The sequence below is a fragment of the Oxyura jamaicensis genome, chromosome 1 (genome assembly GCF_011077185.1).
Source record: "Oxyura jamaicensis isolate SHBP4307 breed ruddy duck chromosome 1, BPBGC_Ojam_1.0, whole genome shotgun sequence".
Lineage (NCBI taxonomy): Eukaryota > Metazoa > Chordata > Aves > Anseriformes > Anatidae > Oxyura > Oxyura jamaicensis.
The window spans coordinates 187002278-187029688 of record NC_048893.1 but is presented as its reverse complement, the minus strand read 5'-3'; the positions used below and the strand labels follow the sequence as shown (position 1 = coordinate 187029688).

Sequence of the window (27411 nt, the reverse complement as noted above, 5' to 3'; positions counted from 1 at the left end):
TTTTTTTTTTTTTTTTTTTTTTTTTTTTTTTTTTTTTTTTTTTCCAAAAACCAAATTTGAACAAACCAGGGGCACTCCTCATATGGCCGTGTTCTCCTTTAGGGGCTATGTCTGTGAATCTCACCGAAAGATGGGCCCCAGCTGGCAGCCCCTGGCACAGGACTGTCCTCACTCTACCTTTCCCAGCCCGGGCCCCAAGCCAGCTGCAGCAGCAAATGCTGCACCCCAGATAAAGCAGCAAGCCCCAGCGGGATCACAGAGCCTTCAACCCCACCTCCAGCACAGGCAGGACAAGCACCTAATGAAAGATTCATATCAATAAAGCTTAGGAGCAAGTTTTGCCCGGATAAATAGATAATTTTACATTTTAGGGCTGAAATCAAGGCTTCTATTTAGGTAATCAGGTACTGTTTCTAAAACTCAGCGTACACATTTTAATTCAAAATACATTGAGAAATTATTCCAACTTACATTATTCTAAAATTCTGAAAGTTTTTTGTATTTGAAATCATACTCGCATGACGTCAAAATCTTGTTAAAAATATTTTTTAAAATGATTACAGTGAATGAACATGGTTTAAACTATATGTTCAAGGTGCCAAAGTGTGTATTTTTTTCTGCAGTCTTCCACAAATGAGTAAATGATTAAGACTGCAGTAAAACAACATATAGCTTTAGGGTAAAAAGTATCTAAAAAAAAATCCCCACACGTTGCAGAATGAAAGCTTGGCAGCTTAACAGCAAACAAACTGCACTTAAGTAATTCCTACATAGCCAAAAGGACAATATTTTCTGCAGAGCAAATATGTACTACAGCGTGGTGGCTGGAGACAGGAAACATGCTTGTGGTTTGGTTTACTTCCAAGCTTTTTTATATATTTTTTTTTTATTTTAACAAACAGCTGCAAGGTGTTTACACTGAAAATTTAGTATAAGGGCAAAATTCTCTATCGGTGTAAATTAGCACAACACGTTTTGGTCATATTTTGCCCGTTTCCACCAGAAAAGAATTTAGTGCGAGTTATTTAAGCCCTACTGAAAAGCTCTTACAGTGTGGGAGTCCTCCAGTCCTGCCATACAACTCAACTGGTGACCACCAAGTCCAAGGGATTTTGGCCTGACTCCCTGTGGCAGGAGGAGAAGTTGAGGGGAGGATACATTCACCTGCAGAAGTCTGTAAAACCTGTTTTGCCCTTGGGAAGAATCCATCCTCTGTTCCTCACTGCAGTTCCCATTGAATTAGGAGCTTCTCATGGCCTACAAGAGGCCAGGAAGCACAGGTCACCTTTGTCACTTCCACCCTGGCTCCATCCTACCCCTTCCAAGGTGGGATAGAGGGGAGTGCTGCGGGATGCCAGCTTCATCTGTGCCCCCCTAGAATGGTCCAGCATAATTTTAGCAGCCTGAAGGGATGTGGCTTCTGTCCTACCTTAACTTTTTTTGTGCAGCAGCAATCGTAACTGGGACATTTAATCCCACTTAATCACAATAGGGACATTTGAAGGCATAGCTTCACTCAGCTGTTTGTGAGTTACCTCAGGGATGAAATTAACCCTTCGCCCAAGTGGGGGTTTCAAGTATCTTCTTGCAAAATATATCACAAGAGTTCAGTGCAGGTCATGCAATAGCCAGGCATTCTGGGCTACCAGGAATAGCCAGGGCATGCTGCAGAGCTCAGCAGAAACAGGTCTTGTCAGGCTGAGGTGCACGTGTGAAAAGCCTGGCGTGAGCATCTCTAGGAATCCCTTCTGGCCCATCATTTACGGCTGTCAGTGAGCCTGTACGCATCTGCACACCCCACTATCGGCAGCTACCTGATACACAGGTTGTAAATGAGCCAGAATAAGGCACTTGAGGGACTGTATCTTTTTAACAAGGAAGTGCAGCAGTTTCTAGGTGACTGCTCAAAGGTTTATTGCCTGCCAGTCACCTCATGCAATTACTGGGTAATACCAGGGCAGCTGCTCGGGGTTTTTCAATGTCCCACGGCTCAGCACTCATTCCCTTTTAGTCTCTGATTTTCTCATTCTTCAAGAATTGGTTCACCTAGGCTCTTCTCCTCGGCTTCTGACACATAGGTAGAGTCTGCAGTTGGGCGGCAACAAGTTTGAGGAAAAGCAAATGCATTCAAAACATTACAAGACTTCAAAAAATGCGGCCAGGTAAAGCAAAGGTAGAATCTGCCAGCGGCTGTTCCCTGGTTGCCCTTTTTCAGGAGAAAACCTGCTGATTCTAAACCAAGTAATCACATCCAAAGCAACCTATAAATAGCTGCAAGTGCTGCCTTTAAAAGATAAGCCCCGGCACCACGCTTTATCCTCCCGCAAGCTGCAGCACTCTTTGGAGCCACTGCCACCTGTCCCTGCCTCTGTCCCCACAGCCATGGGGTGAGCTCCACAGGGCTCCAGTGAAGACCTGAAGCGAGGACCTGCCCAGCCCCTGTCTTGGCACAAGCTTTTTGGGACCGATTCCCTACAAGGGACAACCAATACATGTGCCTGTGTCAGGCTGGATTGTCACTTCACTGCACCTGTCCCCACTGTAACAGGAACAAATCTGGCTTTGGTTTGCTTCTAGGGCTTTAAACCATATTTTGATGCTCGTACTACAGTGCAGGAATTATCCTATTACAGTGAAGAGATTACTTGATATGCCTGCCGCTGCCAGCTCTCGCATGTGTAATGACCCAGATTCCTTACGAACAGCCAGCAGACAAATTAGTGGCAGCCACATGCACCTGTTTACTCCCTTATAACCAATGCCTACACATTCAAGGAGTTTTTCAGAGCGATTCATGCAGGTTAGTCAGAGGCTTCTACTCCAGCAGTGGCCTGAGCTGGGGAAAAAGAAAAAGCTGTCAGAGAGTAACCCACATCCCTGCACCTGATGGTAACTGGTTATTTTATAAGTGAGAAGTGGGCACAGGCAAGCTAGTGACAAAGAGCAGCAGCACAGACCATGGGGAAACGCCTTTTACATGATGACTTCTTCCCCCACATTTCTTTGAGCTTTTGGTTTACCAGAGAAGCTTGCCTGTGTCTGGTGAGCAACCTAGTTGTAAAAGTGCAACGTAAATCAGCAAACCTGTCCCATTCCTGGACAGCCACACTGAGTGTGAGGCTGCTTGTAGTCAAGGGGTTTGGCAACCTACCATGTCTCCGTGAGGAGCTCCAAGACATGAGATGCTTTGAGCAGTCTGGGAGACAGGTTTACTACCAGAATAACATGCAGAGGGAAGAGAGGGAAGGAAGGTGGATGAAAACACCTCAGCTGTGTTTATTCCTTCAGGTGAGGATCTTTACCACGAGGGACAGAAAAAGACGTTTCTGCATTTTCTGAGCCAGAAAGCGTAGTGCTCACTGTAGTGCTTACAACCACTTGGAGCTATGAGATGTGAAAGGTTGAACCTGGATGTGTCAGTGGGTGACATGCAAAAAAAAATATGCTGGGAACAGACATAGTAGTTGCATCACAGTCTTTTGGAAGTGGAAGATGAGTTGCCTGAAGATGTAGACAACTGAACCTGGGTGACTCATTTCCACTGAAAGAACACTTTGTGGCCAGCAGCTTCACCCAAAACAACGGTGGTCTGTGGGGACCTGCCTGAGGAACAAGCTAGAGATGCCTAGCATAGCTCACACCAAGCTTGCTAGATGGCACAAACCCTTGTTGCAACGCTGACTGTGGTCTCCACCCACCAAAATACCTGATGAGCCAGACTCCTTCACACCTCAGACCTGATACTGCATGTTCAGACCACTGCCCTAAACAATTACAAAGAAAAAAAAAACAATGCTCCAGGAAAAGTGGACTCAGCCAGAGGTTTAAAAGGGAGCAATGTTTGCAGCTGCTTCTGTGAGGGCCACAGAAGAAATCCAAAGGCAGACTGTTACTTCCGTAGTGTGATTACAAACTTCCCACCAGCAGTTTTGTAGACTGTGAGAAAGCAACTGGAAGAGGAGAAGTGATGCTGTATCAGCCGGGAGAGCTCAATGTGTGTTTAATGCTGGCCCTTGTCAGAGGTGGGAGCAGCAGAAGCTGCACATCAGCCTGCACATCATTAGAGGCTTTCTGCTTGTTTACACAAGATAAATGAACACAAAGAAGTCTGAGCGAGCCAGCCCTATGATTTCCTCAGGTATGCTGCTGCCCAAACTGCTTGGCCAGACTGTCATTTGGCAGAGATGTTATTGTCTAAAACCAGGGATACACAATGGCTGGACAAGGGCTGTATTTTGCCAGGACTCAAGGCTTAATCCAAAAATACCCCAAATGGCTGAATCCAAAAGCACATGTGGGCAGCGAGACATCTGGATGAGCCGAGCCCTGCACTCATCCTGATGAGTAGTGCCCCTTACAGCCTTGCTTCCAACTGTCACAACTCTATCCAAAGGGGAATTGGCTTAAAGCACTAGTGTTAAACTATTAGTCATTTATTGTAAAATTAATCCCTCGTTTAAACTCCAATCCCTCCAAAACCCTGCTTCCAAGTCCACGTTCTTTTTACCTTCTGTTCTTTTCTTTTAATAAAAGGGCAGCATATCTCTGAGAGCCTCGGCTCATTTCGATCTCCAGATGTACAAACATTGCTATAAACCACTTTGTATATAATAAATGAAGAACCGATGTGTTTTATCAAAAACAAACATATGCACACATACACACACATGCTCACACACAAAACAAAACAGAAAGAAACCAGCAGGGGGACAGGAATGCCAGTCTTGCAGTTAAAAGGCCATTTGAGGCCTCAGAAAGTTCACTTTGTTCCTTGTTAACAGTTAATAAAATTTTATCCCCAGCTATTACTACATAAAAATAACTTTTGCGTTCAAGCACATGGTTTAAGGAAACAATACTCCAGTGTCATAATTAGCTTAAATCAAGAGTGAATTAGAAATTCTACAAAAATGACATCTAGAACAATATCATGTTATTTTAATTATGTGCAATTCATTTAAAAAGGAAAAACAATTTGATGCAAAATAGTTTTGTCTTTCTTAAACTTTTCACTATTTTTATACAAATTCATGTTTCCTCGCTGTGCTTATAGAAACATGATATATTGAGGGGAGAACTCTGGGGAAATTCTCTTTCAAAGATTTATGCCCATTCAGGTTAAGGAAAAAATATTAAAGCATCAAAACTTTTCACGAAACAGAAAATTTCTGAAAAAATCCTGGTCTGAAATGTCAAGGTCAAATTAAATCTACAAATTAAATCCAGAAGTGTAGGGCTCTTCATTTGCATTCTTGGCTGGGTCTTTACGAACACGATTTTTGCTCCATCTTGATGACTAGAAACAATTTCTAATGAAACTTTTATCATAATGGAAACTTCTGTCAAAATAAAATAAAATAGAATAAAAAGAGCCCTGAAGTTTCAGAAAGGGCCTGCAAGGGCTCCCCTCCACAGCACGCATCTTCCTGCAGGTGAACTGAGGCATTGAAGAGCCCTCATCACTTGTGACCGGGCCATTTGGGTGTGCAAGGGCACAGGGAGAGGTTTTAGAGATGTTATTTCAGTTGTGTGTGTGTGCATGCCTACTGCTCATTAACCCAACACCAGCCTGCAACAGCCGCAGTGGTCCTGGGCGGCGAGGTGAAGCAATCTCCCGTGGATGACAGCACTGACACTTATTTGATCTCTTACCTGAGCCAAGGCTGAGCTCTTACACCCAGTGCTTCATCACACCAGCTGCTTCAGTGATGGCCGATTTCAACCCACCGCCATCCCCAGACCCCGCACTACCCAAGTTATAAACCATGGCCTTGACTCACCCTATAGCCACTGCTGCCTGAGCGGCCATAAATCTTCCACCACTTCTCACAGCGCTGGGTTTGAAGCGACTTGTCACCCTGCCATCCTCTCCCTTCACCGCCATTTTGCAGCCTTCAAAGGCACCCCACAAATGCAATGCTTTAATTTAAAACGGGAAAAGGCTGGGACAGTATTTGACAGCATATTATTCCTCCTGTCCTGGTTTTGAGCCCCTCTCCCCACACCACTACCAGTGGTGTATAATGGCTCCAGAGGTAAAAACCCACCCTGATTACAGGTGTAACACTCACAGGCACACACAGAAGCAGGCACACACACAGTATGGCAGCCTTTGTTCCACAAAGCCCCTCAGGTTTAGCCGCCAGGCACCATTTGCCTCATGTTGTCCCTGCTCCTCACCCACAGCCCTGTCACGGTGGCCAGGGGCGACAGGGGAGCGACAGCCACGATGGCCGAAGGCATGGCGGCTGCTCGGAGACTTTTCTTGTGACAGCCCGGGAATGAAGCAGAGAGGTGCTGAGCCTCACCAACCCGTGGCATCTTGCAAAGATTATGTTGCAGAAGCAAAATTAATTGCTACCATGGAAACAAGTGAAGAATGAGCAAAATGATTACAACTGGAATACCTATTTAACAAATTAGTTATTCACACTGAACTTTTATTCCCTTCCTCTCCAAAATCAGATTTGCCTGAAACACCGAATACTCATCTTTCTTGTGAAAAAAGAGACAGTTAAGGCCTTCTGGCAATTTACATTTATTAGAAGTCTCTATTTTTGTCTTCATCTAGTCACATAGCTTGGATCATCCACATATCTTCTGACTAAAACCCTGAAAACACAATGTCCAAGACTTCAGGAACACTTTGTAATTGACTAGAGCCAAGTGGAACGCATTACTAGATTACACATATGATCTTCGTTATCTGGGATATTTAGCATTTGGCACTGGCCACTGGAAGATAACATGCCAGAGTCATCTTCTGTGCACTGGGAGAAGAAAGAGCAGCCTCTCCATGAGAAGCACGACTCTACTTCTACCTACAAAACAGAAAAAAAAACACCTCAGAGACTTCTGAAATCCCCAGTCTACACAAATCTACACAAATAATAAAACTGGGGAGGGCTGGCTTTTTAGGTGTTTCCTTTTCAGGTTCTGTAAAGGGTTGTTCATAAGACCTTTTAAAAATGATACCTAATTTTATTTTAAAACCAGTCTTGCTTCCAGCTTACACCAAAATAATATCATAAAGATGCTTAACTCTGTATAAATAAAGAGTAGTTTCATTGCTGATTTTTTAATGTCTTTAGTATGCAGAGGCACATATCTGTAAATGGTTATGAAGACTCAGATATGTAAAGTTGTATTATTAAGGCATGTAAATAATTATATTATTAAGCATGTAAAAATATCACTTTGGAAGATCTTGTGAGGCATGCATTAGCAAAAAGGAAGCTGCTAGCAACAGCAATGCAGAATTTAGCTATCCCTGTCACGTATCCTTCACGTGAACAGAGGTCTGCCAACACAGAGCAGAAACTTAGTAGCTTGGGCTGTCACATGTGAAAATTGTTTTGAGGGACAGCGGAACAAAGGCTGAAAATTTGGTTTGAAAAAAGTATTTATTATTAATGTCAATTATTTTGAGAAGACAAGACCTAACGCTTAAAATCAAGGCCTCAGACATTTCTGTTTCAAACCCATAATTTGCGTTGCACTAAAGTATGTCATTAAGTTGTGCAGTTTTCATTAAAGGACACCAAGAAAAAAGGAAAATTAAGAGGAAAATTACAACTGTGCAACAGGTCTAGGGCCAAATATAACTAACCTAAATCCTTTACTGATTTCATACATATTAATAGCGTTAAAAATCAAACTTTTTTTCTGCATCTGAGTATCAGTCAAGAAAAATATCAAAAGCTTACTTTTTTGGTGTATTTCTAGAATAACTTTGCTCAAAGTGTTTCCAAAGAAGACATGGGATGATGTGAAACAGGCTTTGCATGCCTGTTCATCACTACTTTGTGAGGAAAGATAAACTGTACAAAAAAAGAGGAGCAAAACCAGGAGGCAATGAATAGTCCGCATATTTTCATCTGTTGGTAGTAAGGGCCTGAACTCCAGTATAATATCTATACTATTTACTAAGTTCCCCTGGTGCCTACAGTTACAATTGAGTGAGATGGGGATTGCAGCATGGTTGCACATATGTACATGACCATGCCATTCAAAGTCATCTCAGAATTCCTCCACAAGCCACGTTAGTGTCTAACTCCTTTTATATGGCTGATGTGGCAAGGCAATATCTGTAAAGAAGGTCTAAGTTTCATTAAATCAAATGGTAAAGGGAAAAAAGAAGACAAAAGGGAAAAAAGAAGACAAGCTTTTAAACACACAAGACTTTCCAATTAGCTTCTCTATCAGGACTGAAGAGTGCAGTGGAACACAACAGTGTCTGCTTTTTTTCCAGCTAGATCTTCTTGTCTCATCTGCATCCTTCTGCTGGCACAGCTACAGCAATACTACCATTAAAAAACCTCAATCCTCCGAATGCTGAAATAGCCATCTCCAGATGTCACAATGGTTTCTTTGAACAAACACCATTAATAACCTTTAAACTGCCCAAAGGTAGGTCTCAAATTGCTGCCACCACATTTTATGAAAATGCCCTGTATATAATCCAAGGGCACCTGACATATAAAATGGTATAAAAATACACACTGACTTGTGCTTCTAAGTATTTCCTGCCCTTTTAAACTTTGCACTTGTTCATTAATTTCAACAAATGTTGAGGTGAGCCAGCTGCTGAGGTGAGAGGATTCATATAAATCCCTCACAGATGTTTGCTAACTTCAGATAGGAGCTTTATTATCTACAAGTCATTAATCAACCATTAACAAGTAAGTGTTACGGAGTCCTGCTATTAGGGTTCACTGCCAGAGAAGAATAATGGATTTTGCAGGCTGGCTGTGTCTACAAGAAAGGGAACTAAGAGCTGAGACAGTTCTGAGATAAAACATTTGGAGGAGATTAGAAAACACGGGAAGTCATTTTGTTGCTCTCTAGCTTGCCTTAAGAGAAAGCACTTCACAGGAGTTAAGCATTTACACAACAAACTGAGGAGAAAGTTCAAGCTCATCCATCAGTTTAGTGATGAAGAGGAATGCGTTTTGCACAGCCAAACAAGGAAGTCAGGCATAGGTGGGAATTATTGCTCCTGCGAACAATAATAAACACTACATCATCCAAAGTGTTAGTCTCTCACTGATAGACTTCAAAGCCACAAAATCACCTGCTCCGGCCTCCAGGGTCCTCAGACTTCACCAGACACCTCTCACTAAGGTCACAGACTTCAGTTCAAAACAACAGGAGCAACTAAACTGTGGCATGCCACAGGCAGAGGACAGGCAGGGCTGAGGCAGAATCCAACAGCTCTGGAAGTGGCAGGGTCTGTCAGGCAAAGCGTTGCCCTTCCTGCAGAACAAGGCAACATTTCCCATTCTTCAGTCCTCTACACCACAAGGTTTCTGCCACCTGGTCTTACAAAAACAGAAAAAAAAAATCCTTCTGCGCACCAGATCTGGAAAGAATTTTGACCTGGACTATATAAGTGAGACATACTTACACCTACAAAACAGCATAAAATTCTTAGGCGTAAATTTACATGCTGAATATTATCTCACTTAGAGGCTCTCCAGCTACGGCCAATTTCTGATACTTATGGGCCAGGCAATAAAACAACAACAAAAAAAGCAAAATTGAAGAGAAATGATTATGTCTGAACCCCAGCAGGCAAATGATGAAGTTCTGAAATATGATTTCTGAATATAGTTCATTTTTTTAGTATTGGTGACTGTCTTGAAGCGACTGTCTTTAGTACTGGTGACTTGTCCTCCCTTCAAGAATGTATTAACAGCTTGAAGGGAAGACATTTGCCCCATCCCCGAAGGTGTTCAAGGCCAGGCTGGATGGGGCTTTTAGCAATGTGATCTGGTGGGAGATGTCCCTGTCCATGGCAGGGGGGTCTTTAAGTACCCTTCCACCCCAAACCATTCTATGATTCTAAGACTCTCTGTGCAGACGCAGGTGTATAAATGGCAGGAAACCCTGAAGTCCAAGGGCTGAGGGATACAATCTCTTGTCCTCTGTTCCCTTCAGGTATTGCTGCTCCCCGGAGCAAGAGTCCATCTCTAATTACAGATGCTCAGTTATGAATGTGTGATCTATGCCCAAACAGTGGTATCACAACTATGCACATTACAAATACAGTGAAGAAATAGTAGTAAATGGAAAATAAATATAGTAGTACAGACAATCAAAACATTTCAATATTCCCATGAAGGGGTTACAAAATACCTATTCAACTTATTATAAAGACTTGGAAACAAAGTCAGAGAGAGGCCACGGAAGAAATTTTACAGCCAGAACCAGAACACATGTTGCTGGCTCTTGGTCGTATGCTCAGGCCACTAGACTACACAAAAAGATGCAAACACCTTTAGGAATTCATTTCTAAGTTTTCTCTTTCATGTCATAGCCAGTAAAAAGACCTGTAACTGGTTTCAACTCATTTTCCTTCCCTATTTTGCAACTCTGATGTTTTCACAGAATCCTTTCACAGGTTTCTGAAATACTGTGGAATTCTGTGTGATGACAAATATGAAACCAGGTATTGGTTAGATCAAACACAGAAAACTTTCCAAAGCTCACATACTGATTACTTAACACACCACAGTGTAGGAAAAAATATTCCTTACAAAGCCATACTTTAATTTCCCTCAATAATGTTTCTTAGTAAAGAGCTCTACACAGCTGGAAGCATTAACAGCCTACCAGATGGTTCACTTCTCGATAAAAACTTATGTTTTGTAAGTTTGAAGTCTAATGAACTGTAGGTGCAGGAAGATAAAATTATGTATGCAGAGTGGTCCAAGGGGCAGGTCAGGGGCCAGAGGCGGACAGTGGAAGAGTTCCATAGAAGCTCCCATTTCTGTGGTAGCTTTACATCGGGGTAAGAAGGGAGGAGAAATGGCTGATCCTGGCAGAAGACATGATGTGCTGAATGCTTCACACCTGCACACACCCACATACTCAGTCCTGGAAGCTCCTACAGGAGAATGGGAGTAGGTGGTGACCACCAGACCCTGGCCTACAGCATTGTCCTAAACCAGCCTGGGCTTCCAGAGCTCTGGAGAGACTGTATCATGCAGCAGATCCATGGCAGGAACTAAGCTCAAATTAAATGGTACGATCCCACAATAACCATGCCCGAGATATGCCTAGTACTGCGTGTACAGCCAGCAAAACTCACTGACTCACCTTGAGACGGATCTAGATCTGTTAAGAGCTTTGACAAAGATCAAAGATGGTGCAGACTGGCGTCTTTGGGCCAAGCTCTTCATTTTCTGTTTGGAAAGAGAAACAAAATGAAATCATAGGTGAGACTGGGAACCATTAGTGCATGCATACGGACTTGCTGCAAACAGACTCCAACTTCAGGCCATGGGAAAAAAAGGTAAGTTACTGCCATCAGAAACCCAGGGAGAAGAAAATGCTTGCAAAATATCACATATTGAGAAAAACAGGAGCATGGCCAAGAAACCCATGATACAGAAAAGTTGATCACTAGTGTCCATACAGAGATGCCTGAGGTATTGTACACATAAACATCTAAAGCACTTCCTCAACCACTTTTTGACCCTTAAGAATCTATTGCACTTTAAGTGTATCAGGAATCCAGACAGTGATTCAAATTTCAAATGCTTGATACATTTCTGTGCCTGGTCTGACATATACCATAAATTAAGGTCTGTATTCTACCCCCTAAGACTACCTGCTACATTGGTATATTTTTTTTTCCAAATCTTTAGAACTCTGAAGAGGTATGAACATTTTTCTTCCCTATTAATCTAACCGGAGCATTACCCCTCGTCTCTCGGTAGTCATTAATAACATTTTTTTAATTCCTGATCATGTATGGGACACAATAGGGAAGTGAGAGGCAGGGCAGTTCTCAGAAGGCACAAAAAAACTAGGAGGGAATAGGCAAAAGGAGGCACTCAAAGACAGGGAATGCAGCAGGAAAAAAGTAAAAAATAAAAACAAAACCAAAACCAAAGCACAGGTAAGAGATGAAAATATCGGTAGCTATCAAGAGAGTACAGATTCCCATTGAGCGAAGTTGAATACCGCAATAAAAATACCGAGCAAATAAACAACGCTGTTTTCCCCAGAGGCAGAAATTTTCAAAAGCATGTGCTGAAGACAGAAACACACATTGCCCTGAGCACAAATGTATTCACCACTGTATTTTTTTCCCTACTGCAGTCAGAAATAGGACTGAGGAGTCCTGGCCCAAATTCTGGGGCTGCTCTAGGAAGCGGTGGTGCAGCCTCCTGCTGCTGAGGTGCGTGACCTCTTCCCTCGCAGCCTCTCCACCAGGAGGATGGTTGTTACCTTATTTAGCTCAAATATTTCTCATAGTAAACCGGTGAACAAGAGGAATGAGGCTGAGCACCTCCTGAGACACAGACAGACCGGTGTCCTGTGCCGTCCTCCGCACCAGGCTGGGCACCGCCGGGAGCACCCAAACAAACATGCCTCTGACAGCCATGAACTCACTGCTCGCGGCTAATTGCAAAGCACGATTTTCTTCCTTTACAATAAATTTAACCACCTAATGCCAGGAATAGATACTTTAGGGAACAACTGATTTCTGCCCATTTATGCTCTGGACGTAGCACACATTTTGTTTGGGCAGGTGCACAATAAGCTTCACTCTGAGGAAAGAAATTCTACAGCACTACGTGTTTTGCTTTTGACAAGTGTATTTCTTTTACTCACTGCAATGCATTTGTTCGTGTTGCTTTTTTTTTTATTTGTTCCCCCTTATTTATGTAGAGCATGCTTGTTTATTTTTTTAGATATTTAGTTACATATATACAACTGTAATTTCAGTTCACCCTTAAAAATGATCCCCTCCTACCCATTTCTCTCATCAAGAAATAACCTTTTCAAGACCGATAAATTAGGTCTGGGACCATTTCAATGTCTTCCATCCAACTGAAAGTTAACTGAGCAAAAAGGATGGAAAATACCGTGCTAAATTTTTCTAGTGAATGAAATCAGTACATCTTACAGCTGGCAAAACTGAGAATCTGCTAGCATTTTTAAAAGTGGCATATCTGCAAACATGAAGGCAAAAGGATAACCATATAACAGCACAGTCTAATATCCCATACAAAGAAAGCCATGGATTTCACCTAATGATCAGTTTTTGTAGGAGTTTATAAAAAGCATCAACTCCCAGTCAGAAATTCACTGCAAGTCTCAATTTTCGGGCAGGTAGCTTTCAGGGGGTGGTTCAGACTGGAGCATCTCAGCTCCTGTAAACACACTGGGGCTTGGTGATTATTTCCAGAGAGATCTTAAATACAACACTTTGACTGCTCAGGTCTGAAAAGAAAGCCACTCAAAAAATGCAGCATTTTGAAATCATATAATCAATTAGGCTGGAAAAGTCCCTTCAGATCATCAAGTCCAACCACCACCTAACCCCAAGTCCACCACTTAAACCCTGTCCTTAAGCGCCTCGTCCACACATCTCCTGAACACCTCCAGGGATGGCAACTCCACCATTTCCCTGGACAGCCCACTCCAATTCCTAAACACTCTTTCCATGAAGAAATCTTTCCTGATATCAAATCTAAACCTCCCCTAACACAACTTGAGGCCGTTTCCTAAATCTCTCACAGTTATGGCAATCTTTTTCATGCCTAGGCTGACAGTGCTGCATAGCACCTGTGAAATTCCAGCCTTGACTTAAATATCTGAGGACCAAGGCATAGCTTAGGACTACCACAAGTCTGAGAACAGCTGATACGGCCGGCACAGCCACAGACAGACCAAGGCAGGAGGGCAGCCCAGGAGGTCTGCGGTCCAGCAAGGTCTGCGTTACCTCCAGGCAGGAGACTCCACGGCCTTTCTGAGCAGCCTCCTAGTACAGACTGAAGCTGTTAAGCAAAACTTTTTTTTTTTTTTTTTTTTTTAAACATGAAAAAGATCACTGATGAGATTTGGAAAAGGAAAATTTTCACAGCAAAAATGAAGTGAGTCAGGTCAGCTGTATGCAAATAAAAACATTACCAGAGACATTAACTACAGAGATTGTTTATAACCTCTTTAATTAGGGGTTGTTTTGTTCTTATTTTGCCATGTACAGAGTCTGTGGGCTGAAAATAAGAGTCCATCTTGATGACTTGACTTGATTTTATTTTGAGAGGGAATAGGACAAATTCATTTTTGGCTAGGTTGGACCCACATGCCTGCCCCCCTCCATTTTCCCGCTGCTACATGTGCAAGGATGTCCCCCTGGCAGTGTGGAGAGCAGCAGACACATCCTGGACAGCTGCAGTGAGAGCAGATGTTTGGGAGCAAAAGGAGATGCAATGACCAAGTACCGAAGCTTGGGACACGGAGAAGCATTTCACAACGTGTCCCACATCATAACCTCCCATTTCTTCATGTAAATATTAGAAAGGCCAACACGGGGAGAAATCCTCATACTTGCTGGTTGAGTCACAGCCATGTGAAATGTATCATAAAATCAGGATCCATAATGAATGTTTACAGTGTGCCAGATGCAGAGATGATAATCTTGTATCAGCCGGGACAAACCAGAGTTATCTTTGCCTTCCTCACTTTCAAAAGCTTCAGTTCCCTACCCCCTCCCCTCGAGTTCAGGTTTAACTTCATACTTTCTGCATTTCTGCTGGTGGTTGCCTCGATTCCTTTTTTAGCAGAAACAAGATTTGCTTTTGTGCTTGTAGGACTGGGGGTACACTTCAGCGTTTGGCTAGTTTCTCGTCTAGGGTAAACAGACATGGGGCTATAGATTTCAAAAGAATGAGCTTACACCAGATAGCAATCAGACCTACGCTCTGAACCACTATTTTGTAAACTCCGGTGGTAGGTGGTTTATGAGCAGATCAGCCCGCCGTGCTGAGGACAGAAACCTCGCAAACCATGGCTGGAAACCGTGCTGTCTCTGCTCATGAATCAGAGCCCTTCTGGGGAGCAGGGTTACAGCAGAACTTCCACAAGTATCTCACAGGTCGGCGGCCGTAGGAATAACCTACTTCTGACTGCCTACATCCAGCTAATTTGGCTAGCAGCTGAAGTGGATACTGATACTGTATGGAATTTACGTAAATGAATATATCTGAGGTGGGATATGAATCCCCACTCCACAAAAAAGGAAGGAGCAGCATCTGTGCGCTGTCTTTAAAAAGGCATCAAACCGAAGACGAAGCACTCTCTTGTGATTTGTGTACATCACGTAACCACGTTAAGCTTAGAAAGAGAATGGCAGAACATAAATAAAATAAAGAACGCATGAAAAAATGCGTGGCACTTACTATTTCTTTTGTGGTGAAAAACAACTTAGGAACCAGATACGGAGCGTTTATAACATTCTGCGAGTGCTCAGAGCAGCAAAAATCTGTGCAGCTACCCTGCTGCAGCTCCTACAGAGGTGTAGGAGGAAGAAGGTAGGCATGGGCAGGAGAACAAGGGGCTGCTGGGCTGGGCAGGGCTGGGCTGGGCTTCCCCAGGAGCACAGCACCCATCCTGCCGGGTTGCTGCACATGGCCAACAAGCAGGAGGATTCCCCCAACCCAGCTTCATCCTTGCACACCCGAGCCACTCGCTCCGTGCTCCTTTTATTGTCCCCAGAGAGAAAAGGACACATTCAGCGCGCAGTTCACCTGTCCTGTTTAATTTGTTAAGATGAAACGGGTCTTGATCTAGTGCCAATTTCCTCCACGCACTGCAAAAGAAAACTAAGGCGACCAACCGGGCTCAATTAATCAGCTCAATCCTCTCTTTGCCATCTGAGTAAAGGACGGGGAACAGGAGGATCTGTGAGCTTAACACCGTACGGAACAATTGTCCTCTTAGCGAATGGCTTGAGTTAAGGGTGAGGAAGTGGTTTTACCTGTATGATATGTCAGGGATTCATACATGAAATAGTTGAAAAGGGCATTCGGCTCCTAACTGACAGGTGGACGCAGCAGAAATGCCTCCTCAGCAGTTCGCAGACACCCTTGCTAAAAGCCTCCCCAGAGATGAAAGGATTTCAGGCTCCTGATCTACAGGCTCGCTCCAGAAGTGGGTCAAGGCTGGGCCATGTGCCTGGGTCATTTAACTGGGTGACAGGGACAGCGCCCAGATGTACTCAGGATTGCGCTCAAGTGGCTAAGCTCTCCTTCCCGCTGCTTTATTTTTCTAACAAAAACAAGTCTGGTTTTAACAAAGCCTGCTCTATAAAACTATCTAAGTTAATAACCGTGAGGGATTTCACCCATGCAAACCCTGTTCTTGTTGTCTGAGCAACAAAACATGTCTGTGAGACACGTTTCTGGTTCAGCCGGACATGAACCACACAAACCTCTACAGAAACCCGCACAACAAAGTTCAGCTCACTGCTTGACAAACAACGAAAAAAACACAGTCCCCATCAGCCAGCAGTTAATTTTCCAAGACAAGTGGGCATCACTCTCTCCCCTGTATCGCTGGGCTTCTTGCTAGAGGCAATAAATCCCTTCTTCCTCCACGCCATAATCCAGTGGTTGTTAGACTCACGGTGTATGGCTGCCTAAAATACCAGAAATAACAAGAATCTCTTATTCCTGGGTAGAGGAAGAAATGGCCCTACGGTGACCTGTAACATTCCTGAGCCCTTATAAAGAGGGTGAGAAGATGGCTGCGTGTGCAGTGCTGGCTCGGGCGGCCGAACATGTGCCTGTGTGCCCGAGGGACGGCCAGGTCCCGCGGGGAGCCCATTGACCATCACGGCAGAGCAGGTGACAAAACTATGTGCTTGTGTTTATGCTGGCAGGATACTTCTACTAACAAGGACTTTCCTAAAAAAAAGCCATTCCGGAGGGTGAAAAACATGGCAAGGAGGAAAGAGCAACCAAGAGAGGGGAAGAAAACGCCACTATCATGGACCAGCAGCTGCTGGGGAGCACGGGGCAGATGGAGACCAAAGGTGGAAAGGAAAACCCGATGAAAGAACCTGCGAGGAAAAGACGTCCTACCAAGCATCTCACACAGGATGCTAAACATTGGCAGCACGGATGTAGATGTGTTGGAAGGATCTCAGCCATTTACATCAAGAGCTGGGGATGGGGAAGATGACTACGAACGTGGAGGAGGGCAGTGCTGAGCGTTTAGCCTGGGGGCCCTGCTGGCAGCTGCACTGCGCCCGCTGCTCGGACCCGAGACTTGGCCTGTGGTGGCGGTGATGGAGCCCAGGTTTTCCTTCCCAGCCTCACAGAGCAGGAGCGTTAACACAGACACGATTCTGCCCCAGCTCCTGTGCAGCAAGGCTTTCTTTGGAGCAGTTCACAGGTGACAGAGGGAGCAGATTCCCCCCACTGCACATGGATACTTCAAGCAGCATTAAGTAAAGAGACAACGACGTGCTACAGGCAGTTCTTGGTGCTGGGTTCTACACGACATGCTAGGTGCCTCTCCTCCCTACTACCATCACGTGAGACTAAAACAAAACAAAACAAAACAAAAAAAACAAGACCAAGAAACGTAAGAGCTAGAACACGTTTTGTGCACAATTTTCCATTTCTCTCATGGACAGACAGCGGAGGGATGGCTATTTCTAGTTCTGGGTTAAAGCAGCAGCACCAGGCACATCACAGAAAGCTACCACAAGTCAGCACAGCCTGCTGAGGTCATTCTACCTTAAGGACCTTACATGGATGAATTCATTAAAACAGGGGGCTTTCCAGCCCTCGTCAGAGGTGCTACAAGGTATGTCCGCAGGATGACAGGAATCGTCCGATGTCCAACACATCGCAGAAGTGTCCCTGGAGAGCTGAGACTTCTGGTACTGCGTGGTGTCATTTTGACCACAGCCCCCCAAATCCTCAGCCAGGAGCACAGCAGAGAGGACAGAAACTCACAGGAAGGAGCAATCTCAGCCTTAAGGAGCTTTACATCCAAAACCTATATATAAGGGCATGAGAGCAAGCTGTCATCAAGCATAAGGGCAAATACATGCCTTGATTCATCTTCGCAGGTAAGACAAAGAGGATGAAGATTATGTATGACTGCCTTCACTCTTCCGATTCAATTTGCTTGAATTCTATCCATTTAGTACACCATCAGGAAAACAGCTCTCCTTTTCCTGACAGCAAACTGCTGCTCTATGTGTGGGTCACAAAGAAAAATACCTTTATGGCAATGGAATACCACATTTTAAGTCTCCAACAACAAATACTACTGTACAAAACGGTTAACTTTTTGTACACATCGTGTGAGTAAATACAAAGAACCGCCGAGCCTCACAAAAATTGTAAGTAGTCACTTGAAATTTTCAAGGAGGCAGCAAAAAATCCTAAGAGCGATTGCTTATGTTAACAAATATTGTCTTGTGTAAAATATGCGGCATTGGATGGAATCTAACCCCTCTGCGAAGGGAGAAGTGAAACACCAGAAACTTATAAATACAGCTAAATGACCGCAGCTGTTACTGCTGACACAGATATACTGGCATAAAAGACATGCTGAATAGTTTGTTTTGATAAATCTGTAGAAATAAGCTCTATCAGTAAAATCACCCCTGCTCACGTTACTTCAGCCCACTTCAGAGTTGCGTCAATTTACTGGTACTGGTTACTAAACCAAACAGCCGGTATGAAACTTCTCCGTGGGCCAACCGAGCATTGTCCAGCAACCCCAGCACGTCCAGTAAAGGGGAGAATCCAGCTGAGAATTTTCCAAAAGCGTTCACTAAGGCACTGGACTTCAATGTCACGTTTCAGCAGGGTGTCTCGAATGCCTTACAAGCATTTAACAGGGAGAACCTCCCAGCGTGCGCGAGGCATGCTAGCAGTGCAGACTGCCCTGCACAGAAAGGGGAGGAAGTGTTCCCCAAAAAATAGTCTACCCGGCATACAAAATACATGAAGTGAGTCCTAGACAATTTCTGTCTCTCGGTCTTATGATGTGATCAAGCATGTGATCCTTCAGCTTTGTTTTGACAGCCGAGTGGAAGATAAAATAGGAATTCAGACGACCACAGAACAACGCAGCAAATCTCAGCGAAAGAAATTTAATTTGGCAAAGGTGTAATGGAAATAATAAAAAGGGAGAAAGGTTCGGTGGTCGCTCACCATGCTGTATTTGGGGGCGTTTGTGTCAGAATGCAAAACAACATTAAATGAACATTTGCAACTCTATCTTCCACCTTGCCAAGCTGTGTCACCAGGATCAAAGCCGATCTCTTCCCAACACGTTCCTCCACACAGCTGCACGGAACCACACCAGCAGTGCAATCTCTCCTGCCATAACAAAGACTTGCAGGATTGTCAAGCAGTGTGGTGCCTTGGCACTACGTGGGAGTCAAAACAGAGGTATTCAGAGAGACTTTGGGGCTTTAGTAGATAAAAAAATATTCAAACTTCCATTGAGATCCAGCTTCAAGCCCAACGTTGAACAAGCAAAAAGGCAGGAAGCTTCCACCCCGGTGAGGCACAGAGAGATGCTGTGCCGGGATGCTCACGGGAGCGCCAGGACCGTGGGGGAGCATCGGGGCGCAGGGCTGGGCTGGCTGCACGCTGCTGGGCAGGACGGTTTCCAAACGTCCCCCCGCCGCCTCTGCCTGCACGCCGAGGAATTCCAAGAGGGCTGCCAAGATCCGTAAAAAGTAACATCCCCGCTCCCCTGTCAGCGCTGGCAAAAACAAGGTCTGCGTTCCTTCGGCGGGAGCAGGAACAGGAAACCCGAGTGCTGCCATCAGTACTTGTCCTCAACGCCGGATCCCAAAGCAGACCTCTGAGGAAAGCAATTTCTTCTTCACAGCACTCGAGCATCCCTTCTCGTTCCAGGTGGTGTCTGGCATCAGGGCAGCAAGGTACACGGCACTCGGTCTTCAGCAAAAATCAAAGAGGTGGAAGAAGGAAAATCAAAGCCACACGTGTAGCTGTCTCAAACTAGACTGTAGGATCAGAGAGGGTGAGCATCCTCTCCATCATTTCATCCAGCCAGGCAGCAGAAGACACTCCACCACTCTGTGCAGGTGCACTGCGCTCCCCCTTCAGAAACCTTTTGGGTACAAACTGCAGCTCCGCGCGGCACAAGCCTTGGCTGTCCAGGCAAACATTTACAGCGATCTCTGCCCTGGGCAGGTTGGATGCCGCGTGCCTTGGTGGGACACGGCACACATGGACACATCCCAGGGAAATTCACAGCCTCGCCTCCCAGCCAAAATTGATGCTCTGGAGGAGGAGAGGGACCGGGTCACCCCGGCACTGCAGTGCCCCAGCCAGCCAAGCCCCGGGCACCGCTCGGCAGCAGGGCTGGACACAAGCTCAGTCTCTGCTGCCACACATCCTAAATTCATGCCATCAGGTGGAGGGATTTAAGAAAGGACACTGTCACCTGGCCACTCGTTCTAATCCTGCCAACAGATTCGGCAGCCAGCGGCACCGTACTCCTCTAAAGACCGACAGTGCCTGGATTTAAACGGCACAGTGAAGCACAATTGGTGCGGGAAGGCACCCGGCTCCACCTCGGGTAGAAAAACACTACAGCACTCACTAAACCAAGGGGAAAAAAGAGTTCCTGTTCGACACAGTGGGAAGAATGTGGTTGTTACAGCTCGCTCCTTCCCACAGCGTGCACGGCACAAGCGAGCACTCGGCTGCGTGCAGGAGCAAGCGGCTGGCACTTGGCCGTGTCGGATGCCACCACACCACCCATCACGCAGATTTTACAACCAGCTTCGGATTTGGGACGGCACTCGTTTTCGATCGTGCGCTTCTCGGGGAAGCAGCTCGCACATTTCTCTCCCCCAAAGCACGTGTGGGAGCACCCAGCACTCCCCAGCTCCAGCCAAACCCTTCCCCAGCCCCCCGGGATATTCCGTCAGCACCCCCCGGGCTCCCCTGGAAGACCACCCGGCAAACCCCATCCCTGCCACGCATCCCCACGGCGACACCTGCACCCCGCAGAGCCCCTTCCCCAGCACCAAACCCCCCCCGGCTCGCCTCGGGCTGCACCCCGGTCACCCCACAGCCCCTTCCCCAGCCCCCCCCTTACACCCCCGGGGGCTGCCCACCCGGAGGAGCCCCCCACACCTCCGGGACCCCCCCGCAGACACCCCAACCCCATCCCCATCCCCATCCCCATCCCCACCTCCCCCGAAGCTCCCCCGCCATTGCCCGCAAAGGGTCCCCGGTGGGGCACCGGCACCGCGGGGGCGAGGCGGGCACCACCACCGGCCTCACCTTCTTGCTGTCGGCGGCGGCGAAGCCCCTGCCCTCGCCGCTCACCGAGGCCGAGCGGGCCGGCCCGAGGTGCTCCTGCTGGGGGGACATCGCGGCCATGCGGCCCCCCGCCGCCGCCGCCCCCGCCCCGCCGCCGCCCGCACCATGGACAGGGCGCGCCACCGCGGGACACGCCCCCTCGGCAGGCCACGCCTCCTCCGGAGGGCCACGCCCCCACTAAGCCACGCCCCCCTCCAGCCAAGCCGCTCCCCCTGTCCGCACCGAGGGGGGTTTGAGGCGCATGCGCCCCGCTGGGAGCGGGGGGAGGGGGGGGGGCGCTAGTACTGCGCGTGCGCGGTGTGGGGCTGAGGGGAGGGGGGGATTTGGGGAGGGGGCTGCGGGGTCCTGGGATCAGCCCCCCCCTGCCCCCAAGTGTCCTGCACAAGGCAGGGACCCTCCAGAGACATGGCGGGGGGGGCCCTGCTGGAGGGGCAGGTGGCGGGGGGTGCTGGAGCAGTGCCCCTGGGAGGTGCTGAGGGGTGTTGGGGGGTGCTGAGGGGGTGCTGAGGGGTTCTAAGGGGTGCAGAGGGGGTGCTGGGGGCATTGAGGGGGTGCTGGGTGGGTGCTGAGGGGATGCCTAGGGGGTGCTGAGGGGTGCTTAGAGGGTGCTGAGGGGTCCTGGGGAGTGCTGAGGGGTGCTAGGGGGTGTTGAGGTGCTAAGAGGTGCTGAGGGGACGCCTAGGTGGTGTTGAGGGGTGCTAGGGGATGCTGAGGAGTGCTAGGAGGTGCTGAGGTGGTGCAGGGGGGTGCTGTCACGAAGGTCACGAGCAACCCCAAGGAAGCGAGTGGATGGCACTGGCCCAAGGGCAACCGCGTGGGAAGGGGCTATGAGTAAATTCTGTCTGGAAACCGGGAGGAGGTGTGCTGGTGGTAGGGCTGGTGAGGCTGTGGAAGGGCTCGTTTGCATCCTGCTTTTCTCCACATAGGGAGGTGGGATTTTATCTCCTGCTTTTGCAGTGGGTACAGGGTCTGTGAGCATTTCCTCGTGCTGAGCACCAAAAAAAAGGCAGAAGAAGAGGCCCTGCCGTCTCACTGCAGCTGCTCCCATCTCCCACCTTCCTTCTGTGCCGGGACTTGGTCCGGCTCTGTAAGGTCACTTCTCTGGATCAGCTCCCGCCAGGTTCTCCTGGATGCACAAATGCACATGGCAGTGGCCACTCTTGCCATGCACACCTGAAACAGTGGGGAACTGTGATGTTTGGTGCCATCTCGTGTGGCCACCTTGGCGGGTTGTGTAGGCCCAGCAGCTCCACGGGACAGCGCTTCAGTGCTCTCATCATTGAGATCGATGTGGGCACCTGCCCTCTGCTTGCACCCCGCTCTCTGCAAGTCAGGGGAATCGTGTAATGGAAAGCGAAGGGAAGATGAAATATTAACGCCTGGGATGCAGCCTGAGTGCTGCTGCCTCCTCTGTCCTCTGCAGAAGCACTGGGCTTTCCCACATCCAGCTCTTTGCTGTTCCTCACCACCTTCTGAAAAAAAAAATAAAAAATATCAGTACTTGGTTGGTCGGTGATAGCTCTTGGGTGACACCATGGTGGTGTGTCAGGGCTCAGAAAGCCCCCTGGGCTGCCCCGAATGTCCTCGAGGAGAAGTGGACAGCTAGGGCAGAGGTGTGAGTGCACCGTGTATGTAGTTGTGCCATTTCCCACTCGTCGAATTCGTACGCTCTTTCATCCGACGTGGCAAAACCTTGACGACACCCAGCCTGACACATCCGATGCCGAGGCAGGTCCCAGTACGGCTGCGAGCGGGCTGAGAAAAGATTTGTCAGGAGAGGGAGGAAGCTGTGCGCTGTCTATTCCAAGCCCAGGATACATTTAGCGATTTGGCACCCTGCTCCCCAGAAACGTTTGCAAGTGATGATATTCTTGGTGGTGGTTTGGAAGTTAGGCTGTGAGTATATATTTATTTTGCAAAGGAAACGTTACATAAGCTTTCCTAAATGCTCACACATGCTTTTGAGGTGTTCTTTTATCTAATCCAGTCCCGTAAGTACATTTCCTACGATGTTTGTTGAACGCTGACTCTTTCACCTGCTCATCGAGATAAATAGATTAAAATCCTGCCGTTTGGTTAAGCAAGATCAGAGAAGAAGCTCCTCTGTGCATCGTGAATGCATAGCAGACCAACAGCCGTAACACAGCATTTGCCACATGCTACCTTTTGCACACCTTCACTTAATTTGCTGTGCCAGGAAAGTGCCCAGGAACCTTAATCCATCTCTGTGTGCAGAGTACAGGTGGGAAAAGCCCTGGCTGCCTCACTGCTTGTTGGGGCTGTGGGTGATGCTGCAGGGGTGCAGGAACACCCGTGGGTGCAGAGCCCAAACTCCTGGTCCCTGCTCGCCTGCAGCAGCACTCGGATGTGGAATTGCACCAAACCGCACTTAAACTGCACCGACTGCCATCAGCACCAGCCAAAAGCCTGCGGGAGCCCTGCCCTGAGATGTGCAAGGCTCACAAAATGACATGCATGCTCGTAGAGAGATTTTCTTTCTGTTGCCTTGGCCACAGTATTAGAAGAAAAAACACTGTGGGGATGAAGGGGGGATTGGGACGGAGAAATATATGGGTGTAGTAGGGAAATCGCATTTGTGCACGAGACACGGGAGAATTACTCGAGGGCAAGCCCATCCAGATGGAAATGTAAGCCCTGTAAATCTGCCACGTTAGGGAAAACCGCAGCGAACTGTTAGCAAACACTGGGTGCGGGGACTGCTGCTGCCTCCAGGTTTTATGAGCTTTCCACGCACGTTAGCACCAGCAGAGGTTCCCTTCCAAGAAAATCACGGCATCCGAGGAGCCACGGTAGGAGAGGAGCGAGCGAGCTGTACTTAACTTGCACTGGCTAAATACAATTCCCCCAAATCTGCCCCAGAAGGATATATTTTCCTGAATACTAATTTTATGAAACCCACAAGTGCCTCGTGCAATTACAGCCACGCAGCAGAGCAGAACTGGAAACTCCAGAGGCAATTACACGTACAGTGAGATCCGATGCAACAACTTTCTGTTCTGATAACCTAATACCTCAAACCTAATGCTGCTCGTGTATTATGAGCAGCTAAAAATAGGGCTGTATCCTGGACAGGCTGGAGCCACGCTGAGGGAGAAAACCTGAGCAGAAAGAAAAAGCTGGAGGAGAACAGGATGGATGGCTTAACAGCTTCACATCATCCTCAGCTCGGAGCAGTCCAGCTGGTTCCTGGTGTAAATTAGAACATCCCTTGGGAACACTGGCTAGAAGGCATTGCCTTCTTTTTCTGGAATTCAGCACGGCAGCTTTGGGGGCAGGTGGGAAGCCTTCACTGCTCATCTTCATGGGTTTTGCTGCTGCTCCATGCCAAAGAGGTTGTGGTAAGCAAAGAGCATCCTCCACGCTCCATGGTCCCTGAGGGTCTGGACAGAAGAAAGCCCAGGAACCAAGCCCTGTCCTTCCCTTTTGATAGTAGCTTGCTAATAAAATCATTAAATACTATGTGAGTAATTGCTAAGTGCTATTCACAAATGTCCTGGGATTCAAGCCATGGCTTGAACACTTTGTGCACGTAGGTTGACGTTAACCGAAAATACCCCGTTCTGTCCCTTCCCAAGGTTGCAGAGACTTTCCAGTGTCAGGCTTTGATTTCAGGGCCAGTGGCCAGCTCGAGCCATCCTCCCATGGTCACAGCTGCTGCCCAGACATGAGGACGGGCCGTCACAGCCTGGCCTCGCGCAGGAACCTACCGCCCATCCTGCTGGCTCTTAATATCTACTTCAGCCTTATTACATATGCTGTGTGAAACTCAGCCCAGCGCATCAAAGAGAAGTCTGCCTTTGAAGAGCTGCATGTTTCCTGCATGCAAATGCAGCTCTGATTCAATTAAGCGTGATTTTATAATCAGCATAGTTGAACTGGTGCAATTCTTGTGAGCAAATACGGCTGGCACAAGCTCCTCGGCGTGCGTACGGCCTCATGTCAACACCACCCATCAGTGAGTGACATTGGATTTTCCTACCGTTCACCCTGTCCCTATTTTTCCTGTATCTTACTTCTGATTTTTATGCTTTATTTCCATTGTTTGCATTAATAGGCTCGTAAGATGGTTTATATTTTGTTTCTCCGCACTGAAGGTTTCCTTGCGGTCGTTTTCCAGAGCTCAGCCTTTCAACTGCAAATTGCGAGGCAAAATTAAAAGTCGCTAACTGGAGAGGCCTCGCTCAGGAGCAAGGTGTTAGACATGAAAGGACAGCATTTCATTTAAGATAAGGCCTAATCTCTTCCCTTTGTGGGCACCATTTCCGAACTAAATCTGAGCACTTGCACTTGGAGCTGTTTAGCTTCTGCTCTCAGCTAGGTGGGCAGCGATGGAAACACTCAGAGCTGAACCTGCAAGGTGATCCTGAGCACAACACGCAGGTGCCATTAGAAGAAGGGAGGTTGGCTGCCTACGAAATAGTCAGATATGTGCAGGACACATCTCTTCAGAACAAACTTGAGCTTTCATAGACCTCACTGTGTACCCACCACACTACGTGACTCCTTGAGAAGCACTGGCGGTGCTGCTCAGCAACGGGGCTGGTTTCTATTCATTAATGTATTCTTGAGAGAAGACAACCTATCACCTAAAATCTGACGAGAGTGTGTTAGCAGATGCTGGTCCCAAGGTTCCTGTTGAGAAGCACGACCGTCTGCGCACAGCTCATAAATAACCCGTACTTTGTTGCTGCTGTTACAGCTAGGTGTTGCTGACGGACTCCCTGGAGCTCCACAAAGCACTGGCCACGTAGACAGCCAGATTCCCATCTCTGTGGGTGGAGGCATGGAGTAATAAATTGCATAACATAAGTAAGGTTGGCATATATGTGCCCACTGAGGGTTATACATCCATAACAGGAACGTTTACGGCAACTAGAATGGGAAATTATTGGGGTCACGTCAAGAATAGAGCATCCTCGTTTTATGGCTGATGGGACTTGAATTTATGGGAAACAGAGAGCAGACTGTTGACACTGGCTTTTTAGGAGATGCAAAGGAATCTCCCATGAATGGGGGACCCTTAGAGTATAATATGCAATCATCCATAAAAGTTATCACATTATCATCCTCGCTCTGGAGTCATTGCAGGCATCGGTTTCTCTATTTCACAACCTAGACAGATTTTACTGTCAGTGTGTTTAAGAACCCAGAGGGCCATATTTTTTGTCAGTTTGTGTTTTTAACACACTGATGGATTGTTTTGTGCTTCTGGTCCCTCCCTGGATTTGCTATTTTCCAGTCACCATAGGGAACTTTCTTTTCCTAACAACCTGTGGGACTGTCGGGCTGTGAATGACAGACATTAAAAAATTATGGGTAAGATTCTTGGTTGTCCTTTCATGACACACTTAAATCCGTTCACTGCAAGAGTGGGACGCTTTCAAAACTGACTCAGATGAATAAAAAATGAGCTAGACATCCTCCCGCGGACTGGGACTCCAGGAGGAAATAGCTATATTTTTCTTGCACAAAGTGTTGAATTACTCCATATAACCTGATGGACATATCTTCAGCTTCTGTAAGCCAAGGTGGGAGCCCAGACTTCCCTGCACTACATCGAGCAAGGACTTGGCTCTCCTGCCTGTCTCGGCCTCTAACCACACAGCCTGTGGTTTACAAATTAAATGGCCCATTATACGAGGACGGAAATTCCTGGATCTTCTAGCTGATGTGGACAATGAGGACTGTCAAAACTCCAAAATGGACCCTGGCTTTTGCTGCATTGCCAAAAGTTTTAATTCTCTCCACCGCCAACAGGAACTACGTTTAGGGCAGCCACCACTGCTGCTTCACTGCAGCTCCCACCACGGCCCCTCTGCCCCCCGTTTGCTGCTGTCGATATTTCAGCATTTTAAGAGAAAAAGCAACGGTTTCAAAGTGGATCCAAGCTTTTTCTGACACCTACGCTGTAATTGTAAGAAGCAGGTTTAGGGAGGGCTGCAGAAGATATCGTAACCGCATTATCAAGCAGCTTTACCTGTGTCTTTCCTGAAGGACGCCTGGATAACTTCTTAGAAATTTGCAGTGGTGGGGATTTGCAGGCTCCCTCCTGAGCCTGTCTCTGCATTGTCCCTGCAATTAGAAGCTATTTTTCCTCAAGCCTGGCTGAAATCACCTTCTCCTCAGCTAAGCCGATTACAATTTGTCCTAAGCCCAGGGGATACAAAAAGGGTTTATTCTTTCCTCCTTAGAGCTACCTTTTAGGTATTTGGACACTATCTGCCCACAATCCTCTTTTCTGTACCAAACAATACCTAATCCT

The 27411-nt window shown here is 47.0% G+C and overlaps 1 protein-coding gene across 2 annotated transcripts in view; it reads right to left on the bottom strand.

The window, feature by feature from the left end:
- Window positions 1–21299, bottom strand: part of ARHGAP20 (Rho GTPase activating protein 20) — a 62495-nt gene extending 41196 nt beyond the window's left edge. The window contains exons 1-2 of one of the 2 annotated variants that reach the window (XM_035326803.1): window positions 21090–21299; window positions 11101–11186 (exon numbers count right to left, since the gene is read on the bottom strand). In XM_035326803.1, coding sequence (XP_035182694.1) covers window positions 11101–11186; window positions 21090–21188 — 185 coding nt within the window. In that variant the 5' untranslated portion in view covers window positions 21189–21299. Of the gene's footprint in view, window positions 1–11100; window positions 11187–18429; window positions 19001–21089 lie in introns of those variants that run through there. The other variant, XM_035326809.1, reaches the window with a different exon arrangement.
- Between the last annotated feature and the right edge of the window lie 6112 nt (window positions 21300–27411).